We start from the raw sequence: 23,414 nt of genomic DNA on the forward strand, positions 1-23,414 counted from the left end.
TTATCTGCTCATTGAAAACTTCTATAGAGTCTTCATCATCATCCCCATTTAATGTCCGTGTTCTGTGCTAGCATTTTGTTTATTAATATTTTAAAATCTGACTGGTAGTGGGTGTTAAAGCTGTTCTACAGAAAATAGCACTGATGCCAAATATTGAAATCAGGAGCCACACGTAGCATAGTTTTAAAAGCTACATGTTGCTCGTGTGTTCCAGTTTGGCCACTGTTGACGACAATGCTCCCTCTTGGATTGTTAATATTCTAGTTGTTGTTCACGTTGCTTAAATGTAGATCAAAACTGATTTTGCAAAGCTGTGATCAAAATTATTCCAGCTATGACCATCCTGTATTTTCTCTGTGACCAGAACCACACAATACAGCATGTCATTTTTTTTCAGACACTAGGGTATGATTTGGGGGAGATTTGACTATTTCTAACAATTCAAGTGTCCATGTAGTAGTCCCCTTGTTGGCTTCTCAGTATTCAATTAACAGGGCTGGTCAGTCCCAAACAAACTACTGCATGAAGTATATTGAACTGGTATTGACAAAGACAAATAAATCCTTAATTAGTTTCTTCAGATATAGAAATGTGTAAACAGAAGAGAAATCAATTTTTTGTTGCTGTGAACTATTATAGATTACGTTTACTGGTGAGCTATTAAAAGTTTTGATATGTCTTTGAAATATGTACTCTGTTAGTGGGCAGTATGGCTGTGTGGTTAAAAAGTATACTTCAAAACCATGTGGTTCTTGAATGGATCCTCTGACTAACACTTAGTGCAAGTGCCTTATACTATAACCACAGGTTGACCAACATCCTACAAGTATAGTTTAGTCTTCGGTATCTGTTCAGATCTCTCAGGTGTATGTGTTTGTACCTTCACATCTCAACACCATGTGATTGTTGTAAATGAGTGCCACTGTCATACAAGTGGTACCATTCATTTTCTAATTTTTGGCCTATGTCAGGGGTGTAACCAACCCACTTATGCATACCTTCCCTTCATTGGACACTAAACTCTGCTTGCAAAGACCTCTTGAGGCAAGTGAAATCAAAATCAAATTCGATGACTAGCATCCATGCTAGTGGAGCGCTAAGAGCACCATCCGAGTGTGATCGTCGCCAGAGCGCTAACTGGCTTCCATGCCGGTGGCATGTAAAAAGCACCATTTGACCATGATCGTTACCAGCACTGCCTTACTGGCACTTGTGTCGGTGGCCTGTGAAAAACATTCGAGCGAGGTCGTTGCCAGTGCTGCTGGACTGGCTCCTATGCAGGTGGCACGTAAAAATCACCATTTGAGCATGGCCATTGCCAGTACTGCCTGACTGGCCCTCGTGCTGGTGGCACGTAAAAGCATCCAACACACTCAGAGTGGTTGGTGTTAGGAAGGGCATCCAGCTGTAGAAACTCTGCCAAATCAAGATTGGCGCCTGTCCTCAGTCAAATCGTCCAACCCATGCTAGCATGGAAAGCGGACATTAAACGATGATGATATGGAAACTTGCCATTTCATGGGGAAATATTACCTTGCCTGGAAGCAAGTAAGGGTTGGTTCATTTATATATGTGTATATATATATATATATATATATATATATATCCTCACGGAGTGGTTGGCGTTAGGAAGGGCATCCAGCCGTAGAAACACTGCCAGATTTGACTGGGCCTGATGAAGCCTTCTGGCTTCACAGACCCCAGTAGAACCGTCCAACCCATGCTAGCATGGAAAACGGACGCTAAATGATGATGATGATCCTAAATATTGATTTACATTGAATCCACAATGGCCCTGAGAGATAGAATTGTACAAACCACATTGAAAAGTCATAAAGGAGAAATGGTTTTACTTTTTTTTTTTTCATCCCACAGAAATATGGAATGGCAGGTTTTTATTTAAACTGGAATCAGAAGAAAAGGTTGCGGACCTTGAGCAATTTGTGTAAGGGGATCCATAAAAGACAGGTATGTCTTCTTGAGTTTATCTCTGAATGTTAGATTATTACTAGAAGAAGGATAGCATCCGTGACCCATTTCAGGATTTCTGAGATTCTTTAAAATCAACTACAAGATCTGGTCCCAGGGTTAGTGTAATCGACTGACCACTTCTTCCAAATTTCTGGCCTTGTGCTTTGGTCAGATATGATTATTATTGTTGTTTAACCCTTTAGTGTTCGCATTATTCTGCCAAAGTTAATCCTTTTTTATCCACATTGTTTTGAATTAATCATGCATTATCTTGTAGCTATGAGATTTTGATGAGGTAGCTGTTAATTTTTTAAACAATATTGTAGGGTTGGTGTGAGAGACCAGATAGGGCTAGTTTGAACATAAAACAGGTAGAATATTTGTGGCCGGATATGGCCAGTTTAAATGCTAAAGGGTAAAGGCAGTGAACTGGTAGAATCTTTAGTGGACAAAAGGCTTAGCAGTATTTCACCCATTGCTACATTTTAAGTTCAAATTCTGCCGAGGTCAAATTTGACTTTCGTGGTCAATAAATTAAGTACCAGTTGGACACTGGGGTTGATGTAATTAACTTAGTCCCTTCCCCCATGTTAGCATGCTGGATGAAATGCTTAGCAGTATTTCGCCTATCGCTATGTTCTGAGTTCAAATTCCACCGATGTTGACTTTGCTTTTTCATTCTTTCAGTATCGATAAAATAAGTACCAGTTGTACACTGGGGTCGATGTAATCGATTCATCTCCCCTCCCCCAAAGTTGCTGCCCTTGTGGCAAATTTTGAAACCGTTGTTGTTGTTGTTGAGTCAAGGGACAATTAAAGAAATGTAAATCAGCGAATTGTTTTGGTGCCTCATGATTGTGAGTTCCAATCTTCCCATGGCTCACTATATACTTCTTTCATTTGAGAATTGATTTTAGAAGTACCTGTAATATATTGGGGATTGTGTTAATTATCTATACACCAACACCTCCCCTAGTAAAGAAAAATTATCATGTACAGGTACTTCCTTGTACTTGTAGTGGCATTCATCCATGATGGGTTAAGTCAGTCAAACTGTCCAACCCATGCCAGAATGGAAAGCAGACATTAAATGACGACAATGATGATGATGATGATCTCGGTAGGTTTTTGAGTTCAAATTCAATGAGGACCAACTTTACCTATCATCCTTCCAAGGTTATAGAATAAGTGTCAGTCTGCATCAGCCCAAGTTAAGTACTGGAGTTCATATTAACTGTCTTCTTTCTGCTATGTTTGAGACCTTGGGTCCATGTAAGAGACTTTTATGAGGGCACTAGATTGACAGAACCATTAGAATCTGTACCTTAAATCTCTCAACAGGCACAAAGCCACACCTCACTCAATGCTATTCCCCTCCACCCAGTTGAAGGGTTTTTGTCTTGCAAGACACTTGGTGACCCTGCCAGTGTTGGTGCCACATAAAAACCACCCAGTACACTCAATAAGTAGTTGGCATTAGGAAGGGCATCCAGCCGTAGAAACCATGGCAAAACAGACAATTGTACCTGGTGCATCTTCTGTCCTTGTCAGTTCCTATCAAACCATGCACCCCATGCCAGCATGGAAAACAGACATCAAATGATGATGATGGTGATAATGGTGGTGATGAGTGCATTTGAAACATCATCTTACAGTATTCATTCCAGCTCTTTACATTCCGAGGTCAAATCCTGTCACGGTCAACTTTGTCCTTCATCCTCCAGGTCCAATGAAATAAAATACCAATCAAGTTTTGGTTCAAAGTAATCAACTAACCCCTATCTCGGGTCCTGTGCTCTTGAATCAGTGGGGAGCTGGCAGCATTGTTAGCCTGCCAGACAAAATGATTTGGGCATTTCTTCTGACTATATGTCCTGAGTTCAAATTCTGCTGAAGTCAACTTTACCTTTCATCCTTCCAGGGTCAGTAAAATAAGTACCAGTTGAGTACTGGGGTCAATGTGATCAACTAGACCCTCCCCCAAATTTCAGGCCTTGTGCCTATAGTAGTAGACTGGATTGTTTTTATCATTAGGAGAGCGGTGAGCTGGCAGAAACGTTAGCACATCAGGCAAAATGCTCAGTGGCATTTCGTCCATCTTTACATTCTCGGTTCAAATTCCACCGAGGTCAACTTTGTCTTTCTTCCTTTTGGGAGTTGATTAAATAAGTACCAGTCGAGCACTAAGGACAGTGTAATCAACTTAGCCCCTTCCCCAAAATTTCTGGCCTGTGCCAGAATTTGAAATCCTCATTATTATTATTATTATTATTATTATTATTCGGGCAATGAGCCAACAGAATCGTTAGCATGCCAGGCAACATGCTTAGTGCTGTTTCATCCATCTTTATGTTCTGAGTTCAAATTCTGCCAAGGCTAACTTTGCCTTTCATCCTTTTGGGGTCAATGAAATAAATATCAGTTAAGCACAGAGGTCGTGGAGGCGCAATGGCCCAGTGGTTAGGGCAGCGGACTCGCGGTCAGAGGATCACAGTTTCAATTCCCAGACCGGGCGTTGTGTGCGTTTATTGAGCAAAAACACCTAAAGCTCTACGAGGCTCCAGCAGGGGGTGGTGGTGGTGACCCCTGTTGTACTCTTTCGCCCCAACTTTCTCTCTTTCTTCCTGTTTCTTGAGTAACGCTGCGATGGACTAACGTCCCGTCCAGCTGGGAGGAAAATATATGCCATGGAAACCGGGCTCATGAGCCTGGCTAGGCTTGAAAAGGGTGCATAAATAAAAAAAAAATAAACACAGGGGCCAATGTAGTCAACAAGCTCCCTCCCACAAAATTTCAGGCTTTGTGCCTACAGCAGGAAGGATTTTTATTGTTGTTGTTATTGTTATAGTTGCTGAAAATGTCTTGGAACTGCTGGTCCGACAAGCTTGACTTGAAGTATGACCAACGACTTATCCCCTTGACACAAAGAGCTCAAAGTTTCTATCGGTGAGATCATTTCTTACATTCATATCTATTCCGTTTTGTTCTTATTCATTTATATGTTTTTTAGGTATTTTTCCTTGGACATCAAGATTCGCCACAAAATAAGGAGTTCCTATATAACTGAGGGTAGTTGACAAAGCCTGCTCTCTCTTGATCCACTCTTCCATTTGGTTAAGTTATTCTGCAATTAACCAACACATATGCCACTGGTGGTTCATTACAGACTTCACACAACTACCTTATGCACTATATGCTAGTGGCACGTGAAAAACAACATTCAAGCATGGTCGTTGCCAGTGCCACTGGACTGGCTCCCGTGCAGGTAGCACGTAAGAACACCTTTGATTGTCATCAAACTGTATGCAGTTTGACCACACAAAATACATGGCGTTGCTGGTAAGTTCGAATAAGAGGCCATGGAGGTTAATGTGTTAATGTCTCTTGGGGAAACACAGGCTAGTAGGGAGTTCCAAGCTACAAGAATGACAGAATATAAGACGAAAGTGACTTTATAGATAAACAGAAATCTAGTACAACCCTTAATGGAGGTTTGTGGCATAGTGGTTAGAGGTGTTGGACTCATGATCAGAAGGTTATGATTTCAATTCCTGGACTGGGTGATGCATTATGTTCTTGAGCAAAACATTTCATTTCACATTGCTCCAGACCACTCAGCTGGCAAAAATAAGTAAGCAACAGACCAGCGTCCAGTCCAGGGTGAAAATATACATCAAAGAAACCATGAAGCCGGCCCTATGAGTCTGTATGGCTCTGGAAGGATCTTTATCTTAAGACAGGACACTCCCTTACTATCAAATTATCAAAGGTTTTCCTTATACTTTCCAATTCAACAATGAAGGGTTCTGTCACGGATATTTTTTATTAATTGGTTTATTTATTTTGATATTGCATTCTAAGAAGGAAAGGGCCATTTGGTTATGGGTTTTCGGTCATCAGTCAACTGTGTTTACAATGGCAAGAACAAGGTGTTGCCTGTGTAACTTGGGCAGAACAAATATTGCAAGTGACCTTGTTCAATGAGCACTAGTTTACTGGTTTTCATGCTATATCTGTCACCAATATTTACATCTGGGTTCTCATTCCTAAGGTATTTTTTGATATTATTATTTTTCATTTTTGGATTTGGTTTGCAAGATTCTTTATATGAGTTCTTGTGTTGAAGCATATTCTGTTGTGTCTGGGGAGAGTCATTTTCTTTTTGTGACTTATAATGTAACACACTCACCAGTAAAATTTCCACTTATTTCTTATTTTTATTTTCCTAAAATTTTCGTTGCGTCTTGCAACCTTTTCAATAGTCTTGACTAGTCTTGAAAAGGTTGCAAGATGCAACGAAAATTTTAAGAAAATAAAAATAAGAAATAAGTGGAAATTTTACCGGTGAGTGTATTACATTATAAGGCACAAAAAGAAAATGACTCTCTCCAGACACAACAGATTATTATTATTATTATTATTATTATTCAGGTTACTGCCTGGAATCGAACTCGGAATCTTGGGGTTAGTAGCACACACTCTTAACCACTACGCCATATGCCCGTGGGCATGTAAATAATATTTTTCTCTTTTTCTTGTTCCACAGACTTCATCTTCTTCAGAAATTCTTTGATGCTTGGTTCCATTATACAGCCTGGAGAATTCAATGTCAGGTATGTCACATCTCCAACTGGAACCTGAAACACAGCATTCAAATATTCTCGTATACTTGTGTTCAATATGCCCTGATGTTGGTGAGGGTTTTTTGTTTGTTTGTTTGTTTGTTTTAATTTGTTTTGGTGTTGAAGAAGAGGCTGTACTTCATGGCTTTCATTGACCCTAAAGACCAGTGACATTGATGGTTATATTCTTCTGCAAATTTGCTGCCTCTGAGAAAAACATCAGCAAGCAAGTTCCAAAGGGTTCACCACCTTGCAAAGAAAGAATTGGGCACAGTGTTTGGAGGGTACAACATAACTGTGATTACAAACACTGGTTGAGGGAGTTTTCATCTGTTAATTGAAGGATAATCTTATTCACTCAAAACTTTTCACCTCACTATATTATAAGTATGAGGCCGTACAATATTTGTATGTTGTCACGCTGGGTGAAATGCTTAGCAGTATTTCATCTCTCTTGACGTTTTGAGTGCAAATTCTGCTGAGGTCGACTTTGCCTTTCATGCTTTCAGAGTTGATAAATTAAGTACCAGTTGCATACTGGGGTCAATCTAATCGATTGGCCTCCTTCCCAAATATTTCAAGCCTTGTGCCTAGAGCAGAAAAGAATATCTGTTGAGGCTCTCCCTAAACAAAAAATACTCAGCACCTCTGACTTTTGAAACCATCTTGAAGCCCAAAACTGGTTTTCTTTTACCTGGTCGAACTTCTCTTGAAGGCCTTGTGTGTGTGGAGGGAGCAGAATTTGTGTGCATATGCATGTGTTTCGGTGAAAAATATAAACCTCAGCAACAGACAGGTAAATTTTAAGCAAAACTTCTTTACTATATGTGAACGAGTATTTGACCCATTAAAAACATATATAAACAGTGATGCTATTGATCACAAAATATGACATAAAATTCCTTAAAAAATTAACAAAGTTGATTGTTGTCCTCCAGCACATGATTGATATAACACATAAAGAAGTGAAGGGCTTTTTGCTTGTGGTTCTTTGCAGGCCCAACGCAGCAGAGCCAAAGCTCACTTCTATGTAACCATTTTACCAAAGGTGTTTTACCACTGGACATTGTATGTTGACCAACAGAAGTACCAACGGGCCATGTCACAGCAGGCTGAAGAATACTGGAGGTAACTATTAACATGTGTATATACATATATCAAAAGGTTGTGTAATAATACTATTCCACATATACAAAAACAGCCATACCAACAATCCAACATAACTCCATCATCAACTGCCCCACAGATATCATGATAGTTTCGACACCTGACCAGTACCATTCAATCCACTGATGTCAACAGCACTAAAATAAATGTTGTTTGGGAACAAACAAACCAAAGAAACCACAACTTTCAAGTACATTTGCCCTATGTACAACCATATCTGTAAATAAATTCAATAAAAAAATTACAACGTTATGTATAATATAGTCCATATATATAATACAAATATATTGTATATATGGACTAATTCATTTGTGTTAGGAAATATTGTGAGTGAGTGTTTTTATGTATTTATATGCATATGATCGTCGGGCAACCTGCTGTGCTTGAGGAGACCTATTGAGTCAAGTACATCAACATCAAAATACAAATCAAATGGAAATTGTAGTTGTGATACCTGTACTGGTGGCACATAAAAAGGAAAGGCATCCAGCTGTAGAAACACTGCCAGATCAGACTGGAGCCTGGTGCAGCCTCCTGGCTTCCCAGACCTCAGTCGAACCGTCTAACCCATGCTAACATGGAAAACGAACATTAACCCTTTAGCGTTCAGATTACTCTGTTAAATGTAAAGCCTGTTTAATCACATTGTTTTTAATTAATCATTTATTATGTTATAGCTTTGAGGTTTCAATGATGTGATTGTTTATTTTCAGAATGGCATTGTAGGTTAGGAGTGAGAGGCTAGATATCGCCAGTTTGAATAAAAAATATGTAGAATATTTTGGGCCGGATTTGGCCGGTTTAAACACTAAAGGGTTAAACGATGATGATGATGATGTGAGTGTGTTTATGTGAATGGGTGCATGTGTTATGTGTGTATTATTTGGTTGTTCAGTATGCAGTCCTCTTTCTATGTCCTGCTACATGTACAAGCCTGGTTGTGTGGGCAAGAAGTTCATTTCTCAGCCTTGTTCATTTCAAGTTCAGACCCACCGTGAAGCACCTTGGGCAAGCGTTTCCTACTATAGCTCAAGGCTGACCAATGTTCTGTGAGTGATTTTGGTTGATGGAATTTCTACAATACCCATCCATCATGTGAACATTTGTCATCATCATTTAACATCCGGTTTTTTTTCAAATATAGAGAACAAGCCTCACAGTTGTGAGGGTCATTCCTTATACTTTTAGTCGAGCAATCACTTGATAAAATTGAACCATGAATATGCCCAAATGTATATCATAAAAAGCTGTAAGCCTATAATAAATAATAAATCTATACAAGATAGTTGAAACAAGCATCTTCTCTTTTGTTGCAGAGATAATTTGACAGCCAAAGTCTTTGCTCTTTGGCAAGAAGCAGCTGTGAAGAAACATGAAGTACGTCGTATGGAAGTAATGGTAAGTTGTAACATTGTATACCATTGTAGATCACTGTATCGACCAGGCTATTAGATGTTGTCGTACACTGTTGGTCACAATGCGCTTCCTTGCATTGTTGTAGCTTGCGAATGACGCCACCCCCAACTGGCTTAGCAGGCAGGTCACCATCTCCTCTGATTAGAATGCCAGTCCATCATGGGTTTATCCATTTATAGATTAGCGGACTGGAACAATGTGGAATGAAAAGTTTTGCTCAAGAACACAACGTACTGCCTGGCCTGAGAATTGAAACTGCAATCTTGCGATCATAAGTGCAAAACACCACTAGGCCACATGCCTCCACAGCATTGTATATACATGGTTTCGATGACAACGCCTTACATTTCATCTGAAAATGGTATGGTCTTCAAGTCAGTGTATGTTTAAACCAGTGCTTGATACACACACACACACACACATTTATAAACACACTAGCAGTATCACCCGGCGTTGCTCGGGTTTGTTTCAACCCTTTAGAATTGGAATTTTTGAAAAGTAAAAATTTTGCATTATGTAGCTTGTTATTCTCTTTAAGTGAACATTTTTCTGGTTGAAATACACCTTTTTGATGTAAATAATTTTTGGTGTTAACATAGTCCGATTTGAATTTTTTTCTTCTACGGAATGAAGAGTAAGCCTTCTTCTATCATGCTTTCAATTTTGGTCAACTTGCGCCGCAGGGTCTCGGAGGAGATAGTGTTAGTTGAAGGCTACCAAACCTGCCACACACAGACAACTTCAGCTTTATATATAGAGAGATTTATAAACACACTGAGATACATCTAAATGTGTAGGTGTTGAATGTTGTTTCCAAGTTTGCTGGTTATTAGAATTTTGTCTTCTTGTGTAATCTTTTTCTCAGGCAATTCTCCATTACAATAGAGTAACAATGTGCAAGACTCTAGCAACATGGAAGAAACGGACCTCACAGTGCCACCTGGTGGTAAGTAATTTTATATTTTAACTGGGACCTAGGGTAGTAGTTGTCGTTGTCCATGTTGTTGTTTAGCTCCAGATCGGCCCTGGTTGGACAGTCATCATCATCATCATCATCATCGTTTAACGTCCATTTTCCATGCTAGCATGGGTTGGACGGTTCGACCGGGGTCTGGGAAGCCAGGAGGCTGCACCAGGCTCCAGTTTGATCTGGCAGTGTTTCTACAGCTGGATGCCCTTCCTGACGCCAACCACTCCGTGAGTGTAGTGGGTGTTTTTTACGTGCCACTGGCACAGGTGTCAGGCGAGGCTGGCAAACGGCCACAATCGGTTGGTGCTTTTTATGTGCCACCAGCATGGAAGCCAGTCAAGGCAGCACTGGCATCGGCCACATTTGGATGGTACTATTTACGTGCACTGTCAGACCGTGGATCCTATTTTTTATCTTCATGCAGAGAACACTGGACTTCATAATGTGACATGTCTTCTTTTCAGATGGTAGTGGTGGTGATTTCAGGAGATGTAGCGGGTGAAACAAATATATAGAGACTCTTCTATTGACTTGTGACTATTACACTACCTTCTGGTGTTCAATTGAAACTTTGGATGTTGATCCATCTCCACAGTGCCATCTGGTAACCAGTAGTAACATCGTGTTTGCTGAATAATGAATACACACAACACATGAAAACAGTTAGTCTCTTATCTGTAATGAGGGCCACTGAGTCACCACTATACCGTGGATGACAGCAGGACAGTGTTTAAGCCCTTTTCATACCAACTTGCCCAAAACCACCACAGGGTTTCTGATACTTCTTATTTTAAATAAAAAAAAATAAATGTTCCTTCTTGAGCCACACCTGGCTCATAGGGCCGGTTTCCCAGTTCCAGTGGTGTAGAAATTCCCCACCTGGACGGGACACCGGTCCATCGCAGGATTACTCATTTTTGCCAGCTGAGTGGATGAGAAATTAGCAAATGAAAGATAATGATTAGTCACTTAATTATTGTCCGAATATATTGCTGTGTGTGTGTGCTCATATGTGATTGTATGTCTGTGTCTATATGTGAATATGCACATGTGTGTCAATGCTTATAGCCTGCACTTCACATAAAAATCTACTTGCTACAAACGGTGATGTTTGTTGACATTACACCCTCTCAACAAATCACCCACTAGCTTTGTGAGTGGAATATAATCCTGCCATACTTGGAAAACAGAGAAGGGTAAGCAGCAGGAAGGACATTCGACTGTAAATGTATTCACCTAACTCATACCAGCTTGGAAGCAAGGGAGTAAAACAAACAAACACAGTCTCCAGCACAACCTGTATAAAGATACTCTCTTTTATTCTCTACAGGATGAAGCTTGTTACCATCGGCAGAAGGCTGCACTGCGGAAATTCTTTCTGGCTTGGAGAGAATATATAGAGGACATACACAATATGTAAGTATACATATGTCTATACTGTATCTGATATAATCTACATTGATCATCATCATCATCATAACAATCACTTTGCTATGCTTTCAGATGGAATTGTTGAGGGAGATTTTTCTTTTTTCAGCCATCTTACCCTTCTTGTTGTCATCATCATCATCATCATCATCATCATTTAGCGTCTGCTTTCCATGCTAGCATGGGTTGGACGGGTCAACTGGGGTCTGTGAAGCTGGAAGGCTTCGTCAGGCCCAGTCAGATCTGGCAGTGTTTCTACGGCTGGATGCCCTTCCTAACGCCAACCACTCCGCGAGTGTAGTGGGTGTTTTTTACGTGCCACCTGCACAGGTGCCAGACATAAATTACAAAGCAAAGTAATGTTTCCCCACGACTGGACATGTTTACGTTGGAAGATTGGAAACAAAGGATGTTGCTTGCATGATGGTGAGGGTTGCTTGTAATTATCATATATGTCACGACAAGGAGACACAAACACATGCACACATGAGGCACAAGCATAGCTATGTGGTAACAAGGTTGCTTCCCAACCTCATGGTTCTGGGTTCAATCCTACTGCATTGTCTTCTACTACTACAGCCCTAGAAATCAAGCCAAGACAGACTATGGAACCAGGTGCAGCCCCAGGCCTAGCCAGTTCCTATCACTCTGTCCAACCCATACCAGCAAAGGAAGGCGGCGAGCTGGCAGACTCGTTAGCACGCCGGGCGAAATGCGTAGCCGTATTTCGTCTGCCGTTACGTTCTGAGTTCAAATTCCGCCGAGGTCGACTTTGCCTTTCATCCTTTCGGGGTCGATAAATTAAGTACCAGTTACGCCCTGGGGTCGATGTAATCGACATAATCCGTTTGTCCCCTCTGTGTTTAGCCCCTTGTGGGCAGTAGTGAAACACACACCAGCAAAGGAAAACCGACCTTAAATGACGATGATGATGATGATGATGATACAACCACCAAATTTGTGAAAACCATTCCTTACAAGTCTTTATATCTTTGGAATATTTCTCTTTCAGGAATCGTCTGGAAATGCTTGCAACAGTCTGTTACTACAGCCACATTCAACGCAGATGTTTGACAGCCTGGATTCAGGTATTTACACTTGTGTGTGTGTGTGTATTCATGTTTGGATATGTGCATGTGTGTGTTACAGTGTGTGGGCCTTCTTTTCCATAAATGTGCATGTGTATCACTATTCTATGTATGTAGGCATGGCCAAATAGTTAGGAAGTTTACCTTGCAACTGTAAGGTCCCTGGTTCACTCCCATTGCATGGCATCTTGAGCAAGTATCTTCTGCCATAGCCTTGTGAGTGGAATTTGGTTGATTACATATTACATAAATATATATTAGCACTGTATCACACTACCAACCAGACCATCAGATGCCTGTTATACATCACTGGTCACAATGCACTTCCAATTGTCTTAATTGTGCTATTTTTTTCCATCTTGATGCAAATTCCTTAACTAAATCATCTTCCCATCATCATGGAGATGTCCCAAGTGCACTCAGCAACTGCACGGGTCCACCCGTTGTTTGTGAACCTTGCAACATGTCCAACTGAGTGGAACTTGTGGTTTTGGCATATCTGGAGTTATCGTGCAAACTGCTTCACTGATCGAAATTTTCATCTCCTCCAGGGTAGCAGGTAGTGGGGGTACGTAAACTGTGCTCTTCACGTATCCGCAAAGAAAGAAGTCACAAACAGTTAGATCCGTTGACCTTGCAGGCCACTTGCAGAACTCCTGATCATCTCGTCCAGCACAACCAATCCGTCTGTTTGGCAAGTGCTCACTAAGAAATCTCCTGACAGCAAGATGCCAGTGCTTCTGAGAAGGTATAATGCCCGGCTAGCTCATCATATTGACTATTTGGGGCTGTGCACGAATTTTCTTCTAATTCGATCAACAACTTCCTCTGAGGGTCGACCGGAATGCCCCTTTTTCTGACCACAGATACACCCTTTCTGATTAAAATCATTGTACCATTTCTGAATGCACTTGAGTGTAGGTGGAATCATATGATACTTGATACTGTTACCTGAAGATGCTGATGTTTCCACAACTAGCTGCTGAGGGTGATGACTACCTGTTCCAGCAATATGGTGCTCCACCGCACTGGGTTCTCACTGTCAGATTTCTCACTGAGCACTTGCCAAACAGACGGATTGGTTGTGCTGGACGAGATGATCAGGAGTTCTGTAAGTGGCCAGCAAGGTCACCGGATCTAACCGTTTGTGACTTCTTTCTATACGGGTACATGAAGAACGCAGTTTGTGTACCACCACTTCCTTCTACCCTGGAGGAGATGAAAATTTCAATCAGTGAAGCAGTTCACATGAAAACACCAGATATGCTGTAGAACCTCTGGACCGAACTGGATTATCGCAACGATGTTTGCCTAGCAACCAGAGGGGCACACATTGAGTGCTTTTAAAGCTACCCTCTACCACATGAAACTGTATGAAATCCTGAATCTGATGCTACTAACTGTGAGAAAGAGTGGCTGTGTGGTAAGTAGCTTGTTTACCAACCACATGGTTCCGGGATCAGTCCTACTGCTTGGCACCTTGGGCAAGTGTCTTCTACTATAGCCTCGGGCCGACCAAAGCCTTGTGAGTGGATTTGGTAGATGGAAACTGAAAGAAGCCCGTCATATATATATATATATGAAGAGCGTAGGCTCGAAACGTTAAAGACTTGTTTTATTTATATTTCCTGAGCGCCATACTAATACAATTGTTCGTTTGTTTTCCACCTGCCTTCGTCTTTTGTCTATTTTCATTAAGCTTCCCGTTATATATATATATATATATGTATGTATGTGTGTGTAGGTTTGTGTATCTGTGTTTGTCCCCCTAGCATTGCTTGACAACCGATGCTGGTGTGTTTATGTCCCCGTCACTTAGTGGTTCGGCAAAAGAGACCGATAGAATAAGTACTGGGCTTACAAAGAATAAGTCCCGGGGTTGAGTTGCGCGATTAAAAGCGGTGCTCCAGCATGGCCGCAGTCATAATGGTTGAAACAAGTAAAAAGAGTAAAAGCGTTATATATCTGTTTGGAATCAGAGAGTGTTTTTGTGGACACCCTGTATATTTATAATTTTTCTTGTGCAGTTTCATCAAACGTGTCAACAGAAGCAATTGATCTACAAACGTGCACAGCAACATCATGAATCACATCTGTATTGTAAATATTTCTCCGCCTGGCGTCTCTACATCACGCAATGTCATTCAATTAAGATGGAAGCCATGAAGATGTTCCAGACAGCACGTCACAAGATACTGAAGTAAGTGATCCACCCACCCTTGCAATCCATCCACCCGGTCTCTCTTTCAGCTTTGCTTTGTCAGTCATCTTGTATTGATTTAATGGAAAACTATCGGTTCAAAGAAATTGATGATTCATCATTGTTTAACTTCTACTTTGCCATGCTTGCATGAGTCAGATCAAAGTCTACACTAAATATATACATGTATAAATACATGTGTGTGTGTGTGTGTGTGTGTGTGTGTGTGTGTATCATCACTATCGTCATTTAATGCTCATTTTCCATCCTGGCATGGGTTGGACGGTTCGACTGAAAACTGGTAAGCCAGGAGGCTGCACCAGGCCCCAATCTGATTTGGCAAGGTTTCTACAGCTGGATACCCTTCTTAATGCCAACCACTCCAAGAGTGTAATGGGTGCTTTTCACATGTCACTGGCCTCGTCACTAATTGATATTGTGTTCATGAGGCGAGCTGGCAGAAACGTTAGAACGCCGGGCGAAATGCGTAGCCGTATTTCGTCTGCCGTTACGTTCTGAGTTCAAATTCCGCCGAGGTCGACTTTGCCTTTCATCCTTTCGGGGTCGATAAAATAAGTACCAGTTACATACTGGGGTCGATGTAATCGACTTAATTCGTTTGTCTGTCCTTGTTTGTCCCCTCTATGTTTAGCCCCTTGTGGGTAGTAAAGAAACAGATATTGTGTTCATGAGAGTGTATATACCTAAGTGTATGTGTGCATGCATGTATGTATATATTGTATGCACGTATGTATATATTGTATGCACGTATGTATATATTGTATATTAATAATAATAATAATGAAATTATTGTATACAGTGCTCAGGTGCACCACAACTTGTCAGAGTATATGCTGTAATGTACAAATGTCTGGAAAGCGAACAATGCATGAGTCAGATACATGCTTGTGTGTGTATGGAGGGGAGAAAATCAGGTGTAGTGTTGGCGAATCTCAGGAAGCATGGAAGTTTTGAAGGATGCAGTGCTCCGACAACTAACAACTGATGCCGGCAGTTTGTTCCATGCTTCTGTATAAATAAATTTGGTGTGTTTTACAGGGAGAGGTTCAGGCATTGGTATACAGTCAGCAGACATGGAGTGCTCAATAGACAGCAAGAGCAAACAGCTGCAGTGTTTTACAACAGAAATTTACTTTCTAAGGTTTGTTGCTTTTATTTCCTTTGTGTATTCCTTAGTTAATTTGTCATGTGTGTGTGGGTGTGTATCATCATCGTCATTTAACGTCCACTTTCCATGCTGGCATGGGTTGGATGGTTCGACTGAGAACTGGGAAGCCAGAAGGTTGCACCAGGCTCCAGTCTGATCTGACAAAGCTTCTACAGCCGGATGCCCTTCCTAATGCCAACCACTCCGAGAGTGTAGTGGGTGCTTTTACGTGCCACTGGCCCTCATGCCAGTCAGGTGGTACTGGCATCGGCCACACTCAAATGGTGTTTTTTATGTGCCACCTGCACTGGAGCCAGTCCAGCGGCATAGATATGGACATGACTGTGTGGTAAGAAGCTTGCTTCCTAACCACATGGTTCTGGGTTCAGTCCCGCTGCATGGTAAAGTGTCTTCTACTATAGCCTCAGGCTGACCAATGCCTTGTGAGTGAATTCACTACAAAGATACTATAGAATGCTCATCTATTGTTTTATATATATATATATATATATATATATGTGTGACCTTTCAATATGTGACCTCGTGAGTACCGCTGGCGATTTTTTTTCCCTCTGTCTTCTCCTTCTCGGGATCTTTCCTTCTCCTATGTTTCCGACGAAGAGCTCCGCTTGAAACGTTAAACCCTCCTTCTTCCCTTCTTTCCTGAGCGTACAATAATACTTTATTTGTTCCACGTCCTCGCATTGTTGTGTTTTTTTGTGTTTTCTTGTTTGAATTAACTTTATATATATATATAATTTAGATTCCGTTGAGGCACCTTTTTAGGTTGGTATAATCCTCACACCCAAACAATATTAATTTAATATTGACTATCAGGACTTTGTGCAGGGGTGTTTGCACCTGATATTCCTGCCATGTGTGCAGACAACACAACCCAGTGATATGACAACAGAAACAATGTGAATATTTTGAGTTCCATTATTGCTACGAATATGTTAAGGCAGTGGTTGTATCCTCCAAGTTCGAAGTCTGTGTGGTCACCTGACAAGAACGGATCTTTCAGATGATATAATTAATCAATTAAAAGAGTTGCTTAAAATGACTGTAATGAATTGACACCTGTACATTTTGTTACTCATATATATATATATATATATATATACTCTTTTACTCTTTTACTTGTTTCAATCATTTGACTGCGGCCATGCTGGAGCACCGCCTTTAGTCGAGCAAATCGACCCCAGGACTTATTCTTTGTAAGCCCAGTACTTATTCTATCAGTCTCTTTTGCCGAACCGCTAAGTGACGGGGACGTAAACACACCAGCATCGGTTGTCAAGCAATGCTAGGGGGACAAACACACATATACATATATACATATATACGACAGGCTTCTTTCAGTTTCCATCTACCAAATCCACTCACAAGGCATTGGTCGGTCCGGGGCTATAGCAGAAGACACTTTCCCAAGATGCCACACAGTGGGACTGAACCCGGAACCATGTGGTTGGTTAGCAAGCTACTTACCACACAGCCACTCCTGTGCCTATATATAATCAAAATTATTAACCATCTTACTAACAATAACTCTGAGCACCTTTTCAAACTCCACCTGTCTAACACCCGTGGACATATTTACAAAGTCAGAAAACAGCACAGCTCCCATGACTTCAGGAAACATTTTTTCATGCTGAGAGTTGCTGAAGCGTGGAACAAACTGCCGGCATCAGTTGTTAGTTGTCGGAGCACTGCATCCTTCAAAACTTCCATGCTTCCTGAGATTCGCCAACACTACACTTGATTTTCTCCCCTCCATACACACACAAGCATGTATCTGACTCATACATTGTTCGCTTTCCAGACATTTCTACATTACTGCATGTACTTTATACGCACTTTCTGACAAGTTGTGGTGCACCTGAGCACTGTATACAATAATTTCATTATTATTATTTATTATTAAAATAAACAACAGGATATTAAGAAGTGATGCAGGACGACCACTTCAAGCGGCTCCATTTAAGTGAACAATGCAATCATTACATCAATTTAAATGCAGGACTATCATCAGCTGCACAAATAAATAAATAGAATAGAGTATATTCTTAGCTACAGCAGTGACAACAGGGATTTCTTCCATCTTCGTGCTCTGTTAAAGTATTTGAGTAAAATTATATTAATGTGTCTGACTGATTAAAATTCTACCGGACTGACGTGGTGCTTCAACTTAAGTACCTAATTTAGCTGAATCTCATATATATATATATATATATACTCTTTACTTGTTTCAGTCATTTGACTGCAGCCATGCTGGAGCACCGCCTTTAATCGAGCAACTCGACCCCAGGACTTATTCTTTGTAAGCCCAGTACTTATTCTATCGGTCTCTTTTGCCGAACCGCTAAGTGACGGGGACATAAACACACCAGCATCGGTTGTCAAGCAATGCTAGGGGGACAAACACAAACGCACATGTATATATATATATATATATATATATAACGGGCTTCTTTCAGTTTCCGTCTACCAAATCCACTCACAAGGCTTTGGTTGGCCCGAGGCTATAACAGAAGGCACTTGCCCAAGATGCCACGCAGTGGGACTGAACCCGGAACCATGTGGTTGGTAAGCAAGCTACTTACCACACAGCCACTCCTATATATAAGACAAGAAAATGGATATAATAACAATGGGAAACTCATGGTTTATGCTGGCATGTCTTTAATTAAATACGTGACAAAGAAGTAAGAAGCAGAGGCTCTGGCAGGGGTTAGTGGTGAACCCTCTCTTTCTCTCACTCTTTCTTCCTGTTTCTGTTGTACCTGTATTTGAAAGGGCCAGCCTCGTCACACTCTGTGTCACGCTGAATCTCCCCGAGAACTACGTTAAGGGTACACGTGTCTGTGGAGTGCCCAGCCACTTGCACGTTAATAAATGAGCTGTGACGTCACTGGTGCCAAGCTGTATCAGCCTTTGTCTTTCCCTTGGATAACATCGGTGGCAAGGAGAAGGGAGGCTGGCATGTGTGGGCGACTGCTGGTCTTCCATAAACAACCTTGCCTAGACTTGTGCTTTGGAGGGTAACTTTCTAGGTGCAATCCCATGGTCAGTCATGACCGAAGGGGGTCACAACACACTCAACAACAGCACTATGATAAGTAGTTGATGTTAAGAAAGGCATCCAGCTGGGGAAACCCTGGCAATGAATCTTCATGGCAATAGAATCTTCTGTAGCCCTCTGGCTCATCTGTTCTTGCAGAACCATCCAGTCCATGCCAGAATGATGATAATAATATTTGTGTGTGTGTGTGTGTGCTCATATGTGATTGTATGTCTGTGTGTATATGTGAATATGCACATGTGTTTCAATGCTTATAGTCTGCACTTCACATAAAAATCTACTGGCTACGAACGGTGATGTTTTTTGACATTACCCCCTCTCAACAAATCACCCACTAGCTTTGTGAGTGGAATATAATCCTGCCATACTTGGAAAACAGAGAAGGGTAAGCAGCAGGAAGGACATTCGACTGTAAATGTATTCACCTAACTCATACTAGCATGGAAGCAGGGGGGTAAAACAAACAAACCACAACACACATCACCACTACTGTTATCACTACTACTACTACTACTACTACTACTACTACTACTACTACTACTACTATTACTACTACTATTACTACTGCTGCTGTTGTTGTTGTTGGTGTTGGCTGTGTAAATGTCCCTTTTTCTTTCTCTCACCTCACAGATCATGTTCACTTGGAGGGCCTACTCTGCTATCCATGCCTACAAGAAATCTGAGACCAGAAGCTGGGTGGCCACAGTTCAAACTACACTGGAGCAACGTAAGTAGGGTTACCATACAGCAGACTGTATGGACGTGGGGTGGGAGAGTGAGAGGGGAAAAAGTCTGAGAGAGAGAGAGAGAGAGCGTGCATGTGTGTGTGTGTGCAGTGTGCATGCAAGAGAATTTGTGTGTGTGTGTGTTAGGTGTGTTTTAGTTTTTATGTCTCCCTTTTCAGGAAAGTAGTGGTGAACAGTCAACAGCGTTGGAGAGCATAACAACCAAAGTTATAGTTGAGAAGAATTTTTCTGAGATGGAGGACTGGAAGCCCTCTGAATATTAGAGAAGAGCTATCCATATCATGATGATTCATGCTGGATATCAAAATGCCAAACATCATGACTGCTGCTCAGTGCTCTGTGAGCCCTGTAAGGGCTTTAAGACATGACCTGGACCGCTGTAACAAAGACTACAAAGCCATGGCCAGCAGTGAGGGTGATGTCATGCCACCCCACATCTTTGAACAGGGTCCCAGGCTCAATTCAGACACCTTTGTGAAGCTGCTGGAGACTAGAGAAACCCTAGGTGGAGAGGATTGCTGCTAGAAAGATTGCTGCTAGAAGGATTGCTGCTAGAAGGATTACTACTAGAAAGATTGCTGCTAGAAGGATTACTGCTAGAAGGATTACTACTAGAAGGATTACTACTAGAAAGATTGCTGCTAGAAGGATTGCTGCTAGAAGGATTACTACTAGAAGGATTACTACTAGAAGGATTACTACTAGAAGGATTACTGCTAGAAGGATTGCTGCTAGAAGGATTGCTGCTAGAAGGATTACTACTAGAAGGATTGCTACTAGTAGGATTGCTGCTAGAAAGATTTCTGCTTGAAAGATTGCTGCTAGAAGGATTGCTGCTAGAAAGATTTCTGCTTGAAAGATTGCTGCTAGAAGGATTACTGCTAGGATTGCTACTTGCCATATCTCAGAAAGACTCAGAAGTGGTGGTCAGAGAATTTCTATGACTTCACCAGCCCCAATTACTGTCCTCCTAATTCCACCAATTGTAACCCCATGGATTACTATGTGTCGGGTGCAGTAAACAAAGACACCCAGTGCCCTTGCTTGCAACACATGGTTGAGCTGGTGACCAAGGTCAAGGAGGTGATTGAAGATCTTTCCAGGGACACAGTGAGCAACACATGCACCAGGTTCCAAGGCCATCTTGAGCCGATATTGGAAGCTGAGGGCAGCTACTTTGATAAACTGTTATCTCTCAACAACAATGTAAATCAATGGTATCCCAACCATTTTTTCCTATGGACCTTTTTAATTCTTATTTTACACTGGTGGACCCCCATAACCATTCAGTGTTTTAAAAATCCTATTTTTATTAGTAAATAATTTTTTGGAATTGTATTAAAAAAAACTTTAAATATTTTGTGAAATGTCGAAGTGTAAGTTATTTACTACTCATAAATTTTAACAAAAAATCTTATATGGAGCCCTAAGGGCCATATGAACCCCCCCCCCAAGGGTCATGTGGACCTTGGTTTGGAACCACTAAATCTTTTATATTTTTTTAAGATACTTTTATTTTGGAATAAGATATTGTGTATTTGCTTTTATGCAAACTGTCAAATGGTACCCAAACATCCTGTATATATATATATATATATAGAAACACTGCCAGATCAGACTGGGCCTGATGCAGCCTTCTGGCTTCACAGACCCCAGTTGAACCGTCCAACCCATGCTAGCATGGAAAACGGATGCTAAATGATGATGATATATATATATATATTGATAGAAATGGTAAGACAGCAAAAGAATGAAAGAGACCTCGATATTATGTAAATTGAGGAATTTATCTGTATTTATTAAAAATATAATTTTCAATATATTTGGTAGCCATGATAAAACTCCAAGTTTCGGATATCAGGGCGGAAACCCTCACCAGCATCTCTTCAGTTATTGGGCCATCGATAGCATTTTATCTGATGGCCCGATAATTGAAGAGATAGCGGCATGGGTTTCAACCCCGACATCCGAGACTTGGAGTTTTATCATGGCTACCAAATAATTGTCACATATCATATTTACAGATATATATATATATTTAATTTATAGTTTAGGACAATCAATAAGTTGTCATAATAGTACTCGGGGTTTCAAATGCCGGAGCTAAGAGCTGCAATGCATTCTCATTGGCTATTATTATTATTATTATTATATTATTATTATTATTATTATTACACACACACACATATATATGTTTATTTATTCAGGTCGTTTGTGGCGAATGTACAATGTGTGGCAAACCCAATACCAAAAGTCGTTGCTGGGTCATCTCCAGTGGCAAACAGCAATTGTGCATCACCGAAGAAAACTTCTATCCAAAGCTTTTGCCACCTGGACTCATTGGGTTGTCAACAACTACAAGAAGAAGGTCAGTATGTTACTTTGCTACTCCTTTAGGTGGTTGGTAGGTTGGGAAGAAAGGCACTACCTGGAAGCCTTTACATAGTTTATTTGACCTACTGTTGTTAGCAGCCAAATTACCCTCAGATTACACCATACACACTCACGCGCACACACACATACAGGTTGTCTGTCGGCCAGGGGTTGGAGAATGGCTTTAAAACAAGGAGGTTTACATTAGATAATGTAGTTTAAGATACAGTGCTGACCTCGCTAATGTTGCTGGACTAAAAAGTATTCCCAGTGTACTCTGTAAAGTGGTCGGCATAAGAAAGGGCTTCCAGTTGTAGAAACTTTGCCACATCATTAGAATCTGAAATATGTGAGATAATCCAGGATTAATTCCAAACATTGTGAATAAATAAGCATTGTATTTGAAGGCTTAATCTAAACGTTAAAGGGTTAAACATTGGAAGGTCAGTGCAGGTAGAATCCTGATTGTAGTCCTACTCATTTTAAGCTGACCTGGGGTTAAAGAACACCCATTTCTTTACTACCCACAAGGGGCTAAACACAGAGGGGACAAACAAGGACAGACAAACGGATTAAGTCAATTAGATCGACCCCAGTGCGTAACTGGTACTTAATTTATCGACCCCGAAAGGATGAAAGGCAAAGTTGACCTCGGCGGAATTTGAACTCAGAACGTAAAAGCAGTTCGCCCGGCGTGCTAACGTTTCTGCCAGCTCACCGCCTAAAGAACACCAGCTTCTTTACCACACAGGCATGCCTGCACTTACTTTAAACCTATACAACCCACATGTTGATTAAAAGACCAATTATTGCCTTTAGTTTCTGTCTTGTAAATGCTCAAGGGCTGATATCTGTGTTGCAGCTTCTGAAGATGCAGGCTGACTGGTTCAACCAGACACGGATCACAATCACTGCCTTTGCTGTGTGGCAGCAACAACTGGAGCTGTCCCGTGTGGAAAACCAAAAGACATACATTGCACTCTGGCACTGGAGTACAACACTGCAACGTAAGGTAAGAGTATTGCACTGACTTTTATTCTTTTACTTTGTTTCAGTCGTTATTTCTGTGGCCATGCTGGGACAGCACCACCCTGGAAAGTTCAGCTGATGAAATCAACCTTCGTACTTATTTTGAGTCTGGTATTTACTCTATGAATTTTTTTGGGGGGCTGAACTGTTAAAT

At 41.0% G+C, this 23,414-nt stretch overlaps 1 protein-coding gene across 3 annotated transcripts in view; it reads left to right on the forward strand.

The window, feature by feature from the left end:
- The window catches only part of LOC115219192 (protein SFI1 homolog), a 56,215-nt gene that overhangs the window by 19,730 nt on the left and 13,071 nt on the right, over nt 1-23,414 (forward strand). For all 3 annotated transcript variants that reach the window (XM_036509143.1, XM_036509144.1, XM_029789311.2), the window contains exons 10-23: nt 582-652; nt 1,876-1,968; nt 4,820-4,917; nt 6,518-6,584; nt 7,591-7,721; nt 9,077-9,158; nt 10,042-10,122; nt 11,477-11,562; nt 12,587-12,662; nt 14,690-14,862; nt 15,922-16,024; nt 19,743-19,839; nt 22,066-22,226; nt 23,094-23,243. In XM_036509143.1, coding sequence (XP_036365036.1) covers nt 582-652; nt 1,876-1,968; nt 4,820-4,917; nt 6,518-6,584; nt 7,591-7,721; nt 9,077-9,158; nt 10,042-10,122; nt 11,477-11,562; nt 12,587-12,662; nt 14,690-14,862; nt 15,922-16,024; nt 19,743-19,839; nt 22,066-22,226; nt 23,094-23,243 — 1,469 coding nt within the window. The remainder of the gene's footprint in view (nt 1-581; nt 653-1,875; nt 1,969-4,819; nt 4,918-6,517; nt 6,585-7,590; nt 7,722-9,076; nt 9,159-10,041; nt 10,123-11,476; nt 11,563-12,586; nt 12,663-14,689; nt 14,863-15,921; nt 16,025-19,742; nt 19,840-22,065; nt 22,227-23,093; nt 23,244-23,414) is intronic.

The sequence above is a fragment of the Octopus sinensis genome, linkage group LG14 (assembly GCF_006345805.1).
Source record: "Octopus sinensis linkage group LG14, ASM634580v1, whole genome shotgun sequence".
Taxonomy (NCBI): Eukaryota; Metazoa; Mollusca; class Cephalopoda; order Octopoda; family Octopodidae; genus Octopus; species Octopus sinensis.